The 10,878-nt window shown below is 42.0% G+C and overlaps 1 protein-coding gene across 2 annotated transcripts in view; it reads right to left on the bottom strand.

The window, feature by feature from the left end:
• The window catches only part of LOC116984163 (ankyrin repeat domain-containing protein 26-like), a 132,883-nt gene that overhangs the window by 42,323 nt on the left and 79,682 nt on the right, over positions 1 to 10,878 (bottom strand). For both annotated transcript variants that reach the window (XM_033038303.1, XM_033038302.1), the window contains 3 exons: positions 8,555 to 8,768; positions 5,582 to 5,765; positions 4,843 to 4,974 (listed from right to left, as the gene is read on the bottom strand). In XM_033038303.1, the coding sequence (XP_032894194.1) occupies positions 4,843 to 4,974; positions 5,582 to 5,765; positions 8,555 to 8,768 (530 nt within the window). The remainder of the gene's footprint in view (positions 1 to 4,842; positions 4,975 to 5,581; positions 5,766 to 8,554; positions 8,769 to 10,878) is intronic.

The following is a 10,878-nucleotide window of genomic DNA, read 5'->3' as shown; positions in this document are numbered from 1 at the left end:
ATTGTACTATGTATCATTGGATTTTTATTATAATTTTTGTTATTCAGATTCATTGGTGAGAGGAGAGTCGCTCCTGTATTACACGGAGAGCAGTCCTCTCTCTCCATTACAATCCAGTCCACCTGCTGGGCAGAATTGTCCAGCAGGTGAATCATATTTTTAATATTTACTGCCCAATTATAGTGCATAAAATTAGGTAGCGCTAGACCACCCATCTCTTTTGGTTTACTAAGGTGTGCTCTTTGTATTCTGTGGGATTTATAATCCCATATAAAATTTGTAATGTCTGAGACTAGCTATAAAAATTTCAAAAGAGAGCTGGGATAAACACTTACTATATGTGCATAAATGCTCAATCAACGTACGACATACTCTAATTCAATATAAAACATTACATAGACTATATTATTCAAAAACTAAAATAAACTTTTCCCCAATGTCTCACCCATTTGTGATAAATGTCAGTCACAAGCAGCTAACATAGCGCACTCTTTTGTTTTTTGTATAAAAATCCAAAAATTTTGGAACGAAATATTTGAAATCTTCACAATATTATTTAAAATAAAACTTGTACCAAAAGCAGAATGGATCATTTTTGGAATATCGGAACGTAACCCCGAATTAAACGTGTTTCAAAAGTACTTACTTAATTACGGGCTAATAATGGGCTTATACTCAAATTTTGGAAAAATGCTCCAATACCAACAATAAAAATGTGGATTTCAAACATGTTCGAAACATTACACTTGGAAGAGATGAGACTCCGCCTAGCTGGCAAAGCAGACCACTTCCAAAAGACGTGGTCTGCATTTATGGAACTATTACAAGCATAAGGTGCAATAGTAATTTAAAATATAAATGGTACCAGGATCTGGTAACGGGGGGTATAAAATAAATTTAAAAATATCCTTTTTGCGAGTTTTGTGTTACAATAGAGCGATTGTTTTTCCTTTTTTTTCTTTTCTTTCTAGGGTCTTATTTCCTTTCTTTACTTCCTTCTCTAACTTCCTCCCTAAGGGGCTTTCTTTTCCCAACACTTTCCTGCACCTTCACGATTCTTGCTCACTTTCCTTACTTCTTTTATTTCTATCTTTTTTAAAGCTCGAAAAACGAAGTGGTACAACAAATGTAATAAGATATATCGGATGTGTATTATTGTAATTTACTGTACTTCTAATAAAAAATAAATAAAAACAAATAAATAAATAAATAAAAAAGAATTTCCTTAGATTTTCTGTTTCCTCAGCTGCCAAACTTCCTTTTTTTGCCCTCCTGATTTCATTCAAGTTTCACTCCTAAGTTCCTCACAGGATACACTTGATCCCAGTTGCCGATGCTTGAAGTATGACTCCTCCTTTTTCTTGACCAGAACCTCAATATCTCATCATCCAGGGCTCCCTACTTCTGCCGGCCTTCTCCCTTCACTCTAACCGAAACATGTTGGTCCTGAAATTTCCTTTTTTTAATATTTAAAAGCCTCCAACCCTTTACCTGCAAGCAATGTCCCCACAATTAACATCTGAAAATTCCCGTCTAATACCATCAAAACAGGCCTTACCCCGAGATTTAGGACTTCAACTTTTGAACTAGTCCTATCCTTTTCCATAACTAAAGTAATAGAACTACTTGGGCAGCTAATAGTTGCCTCACAGTGCCAGAGACCTGGATTCAATCCTGACCTCGGATCTGTGCAGAATTTGCATGTTCTCCCTGTGACTGCATGCGTTTCCTCCAGGTGCTCCAGTTTCCCCCTCCTTCCTAAGATGTAGGTTTATTGGCCTCTGTGAAATTGATCCTAGTGTGTAGTGAGTCGATGAGAAAGAGGAATAACATAGAACTAATGTGCATGAGTGATCAGTGGTTAGCGTGGACTCAGTGGGCTGTTTCCATGCTGTATCTCTAAACTAAACTAAACTAAATTATGGTCACTGGTCCCAAAGTGCTCACCCATTAACACTTCAATCAGATGCCCTGCCTTAGTCCCAAGAGGAGGTCGGATTTTGCCCCTTATCTGGTAAGATGAACTTTGCCCTTTCCTACTCTTACTAGCACCGGGGACTGGAAATATCATGAGATAATTTCCCTTGAGGTCCTTCTCTCTAATCTTCTGCTTACTCTGCAGGACCTCATTCCTTTTACGAGATCAGAGATGCAGCAGAGATACAGCATGGAAACAGGCTCTTTGGCACACAGAATGCTCGCCAACCATCAATCACCTGTTCACATTAGACAAAAGTGCTGGAGAAACTCAGCGTGTGCAGCAGCATCTATGAAGCGAAGGAAATAGGCAACGTTTCGGGCCGAAAGCCTTCTTCAGACTGATGTAGGGTGGGGAGAAGAAAGGAAAAAGGAAGAGGAGGAGCCCGAGGACTGAGAGAGAGCTGAGAAGGGGAGGAGACAGCAAGGGCTACCGGAAATTGGAGAATTCAATGTTTATGCCGCTAGGGTGCAGACTGCCCAAGCGGAATATGAGGTGCTGTTCCTCCAATTTCCGGTGGTGCTCACTCTGGCCATGGAGGAGGCCCAGGACAGAGAGGACGGATTCGGAATGGGAGGGGGAGTTGAATTGCTGAGCCACCGGGAGATCAGGTTGGTTATTGCGGACCGAGCGGAGGTGTTCGGCGAAACGATCGCCAAGCCTACGCTTGGTCTCACCGATGTAGATCAGTTGACATCTGGAGCAGTGGATGCAATAGATGAGGTTGGAGGAGATGCAGGTGAACCTCTGTCGCACCTGGAACGACTGCTTAGGTCCTTGAATGGAGTCGAGGGGGGAGGTAAAGCGACAAGTATAGCATCTCTTGCTGTTGCAAGGGAAAGTGCTCGGGGAGGGGGTGGTGCGGGAGGGAAGGGAAGAATTGACAAGGGAGTTACGGAGGGAGCGGGCTTTGCGGAAAGCAGACAGGGGGGGAGACGGGAAGATGTGGCGAGTGTTGGGGTCACGTTGGAGGTGGCGAAAATGACGGAGGACTATTTGTTGTATGTGATGGCTAGTGGGTGAAAGGTGAGGACTAGGGCGACTCTGCCCTTGTTACGAGTGGGGGGATGGGGAGAGAAAACAGTGTTATGGGGTATTGAAGAGAGCCTCATCTATAGTAGGGGTGGGGAACCCCCGTTCCCTGAAGAATGAGGACATTTCCGATGCTCTGGTGTGAAACATCTCATCCTGGGAGCAGATTCGGCGTAGACGGAGGAATTGGGAGTAGGGGATGGAGGCCTTACAGGAAGCAGGGTGGGAAGAAGAGTAGTCAAGATAGCCATGAGAGTCAGTGGGTTGATAGTTGATGTCGGTCAGAAGTCTATCACCTGAAGTCTATATTGTTTTTAACTGTTTATGTGGGGGGCGGGGAGAGGGGGAAACTTAAAAAAACTTTTTCCTGTCGGGTCTCCGTTGTCGTTGGGGCCTAGCACCGTGGAGCTGCCTCCAACCTGGACGACCTGGGGGCTCCAGTCGCAGAGCCTGCGGAGTTGCGGACTCACCATCGTGGGGCTGGCCGGCATCGGAGCGTGGGGAGCGATGGTGGCTCGCTGTTGCGGCCCGACCCCGGAGCTCGGAGGCTTCAGCCACAGGTCCAGTGGACTGTGATATCGGGAGCTCGCGGGTCCAGGTGGGAGACCGCTTTCCGGAGCTCCCGCAACGCGACTTCTCCAGCCCGTGTCGCGGGGTTGGAACGACCCGGATCGGGGCCGTACATCACCCGGCGCGGCTTTAATGGCCGCGGGACATTCCAGCGCCCGCCGGGGGCTCCAACTTTGAGACTTTTGGGCCTGGAGCGGGGCCGTACATCGCCCGGCGCGGCCTAAAATGGCCGTGGGAGTTACCATCGCCCACCTGGGGCTTCAACATCGGGTGAAAAATGGTGCAGGGGAGAGAAAAGGCTTTGCCTTCCATCACAGTGAGGAGGAGATTCACTGTCATGGATGTTTGTGTGAATTAAATTGGTTGTGTGTCTAGTAGAAATCGTTTTTTGTTTGTATGGCTGTAGAAACTGTTTCGTGTGAGCCTCACTGAGGTTCAAATGACAATAAATATTGCATTGTATTGTATTATTGTATTGGAAGTGTCGGAAATGGTCCAGGTGTATTTGAGTGGCGGATGGAAATTAGTGGTGAAGCGGATGAAGTCAGTCAGTTGTGTGTGGGTGCAGGAGGTAGCACCAAAGCAATCGTCGATGTAGCGGAGGTAGAGGTCGGGGATGGGGCTCTGGTACGCCTCGAACAAGGATTGTTCGACGTACCTGACAAAGAGGCAGGCATAGCTGGGGCCCATGCGTGTGCCCATAGCTACGCCTTGTATTTGGAGGAAATGGGAGGAGTCAAACTCAAATACACCTGGACCATTTCCAATACTTCCCTACCATTTCTTGAAACTCATTGAAACTCCTATCCATGATACCCTCAACATCATGGATGTTTATGAGTGCATCCAACTAAGGCTCTAGTCACTCGATGCAGTCAATCAGTTGTTGCATCAGGACACATTTCCCACAGGTGTAGTCACCAGGGAAATGTTCCTGATTTCCTACATCCTGCAGGATGAGCATACGATTGCCCTAACTGCCATCTTGACTAAAATAAGTCTAAAGAGGAAGATTAGAAAGACCTTACCTTACCTTTCCACCACCACCTTGCCGAAGTCTCTTGAGACAAAGTTTCAGCATTTAACATTAAAAACACAGCACTAGGAACTCAAACACAGCCACCCTCACAATGCCATTCATTCACTGCTTACATATTTTCACAATGCGGATTTATGTTCATAAAAGTATATTGTTCAGCAAAATAAATGAACTTTCTTCAGGGTTTAACTGACACCATGTTTTGTCCTCACTGTTTACATACCTCTATCTTTTTTACAGCCATACTATCTTCCACTTCTATTTCTTGCCTTCTCTGCAGGCTGTTGTTCAGGATTTCTTCTTGCACTTGCTCCTTGTTGAATTGGCTCTGCAACTCTTTTTGTTGTTCACTCAGCTAAGGATGTTTCATAAAGGTAAAGTGGCATTTTATTAAAACAGGCTACCTCAGACATAGAAATCTGTACAAGATCCAGCAATTTTTGCCTACAAGTGGCTGGGAACAAACCGTGCTAATTTTCAACATTGATGACACCTTTGGATTGCACTTTCAGTAGCAGAAATTTAATGCTAAACTTACTGACAAGAAATTCTTCATATATATGTGGAAATATTTATTTTTTACATCAAAGGTCATTTTAAAATAAAAATGATATGGAAAGTGGGAAAGAAGGGCATGGAGCTAAAAGGCAGCAAAGTATTCAAGACTGTTAAAGAGAGTGCTAGGATATTAGTCAGAGTATTTTTCCCCCCCGTTATGAATCGAAAATGGGATTGCAAAGATCCTTTTGGAAGGTGAAACTGTCCTGAAGCATAGTTTCCATGAACAGTAGTTTAGGGATTGGGAGCAGATCAAGGAACATTGCAGTGCCAATGATCAAGGAGCAGATCTAGGCACTAATATTTCATTTTATGTAAATGAAAGTCTGTTGTTTCAATGGAAAGAAATTTAACAAATTTAACAATTTAGCAATTTAACAACAGCTACTATTAATTCTGGTAACCTGTTGCAGATTGGTGATCAATGTTTCCCTTTCCATCTCCAGGTTTCTTATCGTCAGTTCTAATTCGTGCTTTGCCTTCATTTCTTCACAATACTGGAATTCCTTTTTCTCAAGTTGATCACGGCTCTTTGTACACAACATTTCTGCAGTTTTACGTTTCTTTTGCTCTTGCTTTGTACTGAACCTTTATTTAAAAAAAAACACCAGACCATAAGATAAAATGCTATGATGTAGAATAGTCATGTAATTTGTAACTCACGCAAACACCATCACAAATTTTGGGTATATTTTTAATGTAAATATCAGCAAGTGCATTTTAAAGGTATACATTTTCTTGAGTTCTGTATCAAATACTACTATGCTTTCACATAGCTCTCATCTGCAAGCACATTCCACTTAACTACATTTTAAGGTATAAAGAATACATCTATCTAAAAATAAACTGGTTGCAGTTATAAAATAGAAGAAATATGCAGTCACAATTTGTAAGTTCACTAATAGCTCAAAAAACCCATGCATTATCATTTGGAAAAAGATTTTTGTACAAGATTTATGGAAACGGTAGAGAATATCAATTACATTTCATGCATCAATATTAGGGACGTGCTTTCATTTTATGTAGCATTGATGAGATTAAGCTATTAAACATACCTAAAGATATTGTGTCAAAGAAAGACTACAAGAAGAAATAACTTTGTATTGGAAGAGTTCCATAAAGCCAAATGTAAAAAAAAGCCAAAAGTGTGGAGCAGATGAACTCAGACTCAAGGATTGCCAGATGAAATTTGGATTTAGTCTCTCTGGATTTTAGAAGAATATGTGATGATCCAATAAAAGCACAACATTTTCTCAGAGCTTGGCAGGGCTGGTGCTTTGTGCATCATCCGTACGGAAGGGGAAATGTAGAATTCAGGGTATTGTCTCAGGACAAAGGATTCACAATTCTTCTCTCGAATCTTCAGATTTCTCTACCCAGAAGGCAGCATGCAAAGTGATTAATCAAAGCTATGAGAGGTAGATTTTGGACTGTGAAAATACCCTTCTGCTACACCTTACATTCTTAGTATTTTCATCTAAATTAAAAAATCATGGCCATTATACCTGACTAACAGACCTCAAAAAACCAATCCATATTGATAATTTGGTGCAGTACTCAGAGCTGCTGCACTGACAACTAAAAAGCCTTGGCACTATTTGAAAGGGTGATCGAGTAGTAATATTCTGTCCACTATTTGTCTTTGAACTACTTCAAAGAAAAAATGGCTGGTCTCCCATGAATCTATGTTGGATCATGGGTTGTTTTCTGGAATTAGCTATTTTTTTACCAACATTTATCATTATGTTGTATTAAATAAAATAAAGTGAAAAATTCACATTAGTCTCATTAAAAAGAGATGTTTATTTTTCTTAGAGAGAAAAATATATTTTTCAAGAACACTTTTAAGAATGTCTCAAATCCAGCATTAAAAGAAGATGGAGCAAACTTTAGGTCTAATTTGTAAGAAAATAATGCAAATGTGAAAGAGGTCACCTGTACTTGGAATACTGAAAAAAAGTTGCATTTATGTAATTTTCATGCACTCAATCATCTCATGGGGCTTAACGGTCAAAACTGTAATATTTTTGATGCTGTACCATAGGAGAAAAAAACACACTGGGGAGTTTTCTCAAGTGCCTCAAAAGAGTAAAGAATGGTGTAGAGATAGAGATGTGGCAAGGAGATTCTAATGCACAGGGCCAAGATAGCTTGAAAGTATATCAGCAATGCCGGTGCGATCAAAGCTGTGTAAAAGGTCAGGATTAAAGTACAGTAGAGATCTCAAAACATGTGGGGCTGCATGTAATTTGAGAGGATAGACACAAAATGCTGGAGTAACTCAGCGGGACAAGCAGCATCTCTGGATAGGAATGAGGTCATTTGAGAGGCATGGGCGAAGAGAAGAATTTGAAAGCAAGAAAGAGGATTTTAAAATCACAGTATTGTCAGGCAGCAATCATGTCGGACAGTTGGCACATCAGTTGCCGATGAATGGAACTGGTTTAAGTTACAATACATAAAGGCAGGAGAGTTTTGGATGAGCACGTTTATACAGGTAGACCTGGAAAGCATTGGAATAGCAAATACTGAGGGTAACAAGGGCTTCAGGAGCAGGTGAACTGAAGCAGAAAGTCATATGCTGCTACATTGACATACAGTAAATAGGTAGTATGGTAATGGAGGAAAAGCTAATTTTCAAAATAACATTCAGACTGCAAACACTCTTGCTCACTTTCAGAGAGTTGGCGAAGATAGTAAAGGTAGCCAAAGAATGTAGTTTGTGGTGGGATCGAAAAAGAATAATGTCAGACTTGCACAGTTCCATTTGCACAATACCAAGCCAAATATTTAGAGGATTGATTCTTCTATATTTTGTACTTATGGACCTGGCCCACTTAGGTGACTTTTTAGATGACTGCAGTCGCCACATGTTCGCGGGTAGTTGCCTGGGAGTCGCCTTCATGATTGTGAGGAGTTCCTGCATTCTGGGAACTAGTCTTTTACACAGCTACATGCGGTAATGTTAAATGTCCGCCGAACTTCACAGCCGTGTATCTCTGGCTTTTTAAAAGTTGTCTCCACTCCTTCTCCCCTCCTCTCCCCCCTCTTTTAAAGGATTTACCGTACACTGTGCTTTAGCCGTCTTAATTACAGCGCCAACCTTCCTGTTCATCGCGGTGTGTGTCTGTATCACCTTGGCTTTGCACCGTGTGAATTTCAGACACCGCTCCCCCCGCTTGCCCTGTCCCCCACCTGCGATATATTTGTGTGTGTGTGTGTTCCACTCTGACAGTTGCCAGCAGTCGCCTGAAAAATCGCCTAAGACAGGCCCATTAAGCCATTGATGAAGAGTTTCGGGAAATATGAACACTTAATACAGATACATGAAAAATATCAAATTATATTTAATATAAGCAGAGGAAGTGATAACATACTTGAGGCGATTAAGGTCAATATCCTTCTCCACTATTTGGCACTCGAGTTTGGATTTAATTTCTCTGGTCCCCTTCAATGTTTGGTGGAGCTCTTTCCGCTCATTCTCTAGATATTTCACTTTCTCTGAGAGCAAGCTATAACGCTTCTTTTCTCGTTCAACGGCTCTTTCATCTTCCTGAACCTTATTTTGGATTTTTAGTAAACTTACTGAGTCTGTTATTGGACAAATTTCACATTGAAAAAATAAATCAATTTTGGTCATTAAAAGATATAGCTAACAAATTAGCAATACATTACACTAATTGTAGATGGGTGGCCACCAGGAAAGGGAGTGGGCAGAAGGTGCGGGAATTCTTTGTGGCCATTACACTCAAAAACAAGTATACCCTTTTACAAACTATAGTGGGGGAGATGACCATTCAGAGCAGAGCAGTAGTCAGGTCTGTGGTACCAGGCCTGGCTCTAATGCACAGCGGCATAGGGTGAAGTCAGACATGGATATATAATGGGACACTCACTAGTTAGGGGGGCATACAGAAGATTCCGTGGCAGCAAATGGGACTCAAGGATGATGTGTTGCCTCCCTGATCCAAAATGTCACAGAATGCAAAACATTCAGATCAGCAAGGTCCTCAATTAATATTTCTCTGTTTTTACCGTGAAGAGCAATGAAGACTAGGGAAAGAAAAAAAATAAAAGTGCTGGGGTAAGCGGCATGTTAGGCAGCATCTCCGAAGGATATAGATAAGATGATGTTTGGAGGAGGGATTCTTCTTCGGACTGATTGTAGTAAGGGGGAGAAAGCTGGTAAAAAGGTGGGAACAAGACAGAACCTGTTCAGTGATAGGTGAATACAGGTGAGGGTAGTTTTTGATTAACAGGTGTGAACAGAGATGATGAAAAGTCAAAAGGGTTCAAGATATGGAAAGTAAAGGAATGAAATGTGAATGTGAAGTCAGAGGAAGGTATATACGTAAACGGGGACTGGGATGGTAAGGGGGTGACCTGTCCATGTCCTCCAGAGATGCTGCCTAACTCGCTGAGTTACTGAAACACACTTGTTTTTTTCGTTAACCAGCATCTGCAGTTCCCTGTGTCTCTCAATATCCATACGGTTGGTTGTAAACTACCAAAGCAGAACACGAGGTGCTATTCCTCCAGTGTGCGTGTGGCTTCACTCTGACAATGGACAAGGAGAAGGACAGAAAGGCTGGTATGGGTTTGTATCCAAGAGATCCTGCAGGGCTTTGTGGACCAAGCACAAGTGTTTGGTAAAATGGTTGCCTAATATACACTTGGTCTCACTAATGTGAAGCAGGCCACTTCAGGAGCATCAAACTCAGCAGATGAGATTACATAAGGTGCATGTGAACTTTGAAGACGAGGGAACTTGGAAAAGTTAATGGAAATGTTTTGAGGACAGTATGTATGATAGTCGAGGAGGTGCTGTACATCCTAAGACATATGAAGGTGAATAAATCTCCTAGCCTGATCGGATATACTCATGTATATTACGGGAAGTTGTTGTAGGAATCCTGGCTGAGATACATGAATCAGCGTTACATGTTGGTGAGATATCAGAAGACTGGAGGGTGGCTAATGTTCTGCCTCTATTTACAAAGGGCTGCAAAGAAAACGTGAGAGCTCACATCCTTGGTAGGAAAGTTCCTGGAGAGGATTCTGAGGGATAAGATAATTACGGTGAATTCAGCATAGTTTTATGTGTGTGAGATTGTGCCTCACTAAGTTGACTGAGTTTTTCAAATAAATAACCAAGAAGATTGATGAGAGGGCAGTAGACATAGTCCATATGGAGATTATGATATGATTTCAGCAAAGCCTTTGATATGGTTCCTCTGGAAGGTTAGGTTGGGTGGGAACCAGGGAGAGCTAGCTAACGATACAGAATTGGCTTCATGGTAGGAAAGAGAGGATGGTAGCGAAGATTATTTATCGGACTGGAGGCTTATGATGTGGTGTATCTCAGTACTGTGCCCATTGCTGTTTGTCATCTCTTTCATATGGTTGAATAGTGAGTTTGTATATGCCACTAAGGTAGGCTGCATATTGTAGACTTGAAGATGATTATCAGAATTACAGCAGGATCTCGATTGACTGGGAAAGTGAACCAAGGATTGTCTTATGTAGTTTAATTCAGATAAGTTTGAATTGTTGCATTTTGGAAGTCAAAGCAGAGCAGGACCTTCACAATGAACAGCAATGCTCAAGGACCTATTGGAGAGCAGACATATCCAGGAGTACAACTACATAGTTCCCTGAAAGTTGTGTTGCATGTAGATAGGAACATGAAATAGGATTCTGG

The sequence above is a fragment of the Amblyraja radiata genome, chromosome 19 (genome assembly GCF_010909765.2).
Source record: "Amblyraja radiata isolate CabotCenter1 chromosome 19, sAmbRad1.1.pri, whole genome shotgun sequence".
NCBI classification, from domain to species: domain Eukaryota; kingdom Metazoa; phylum Chordata; class Chondrichthyes; order Rajiformes; family Rajidae; genus Amblyraja; species Amblyraja radiata.
This window is presented reverse-complemented; position numbering and strand designations above follow the sequence as displayed.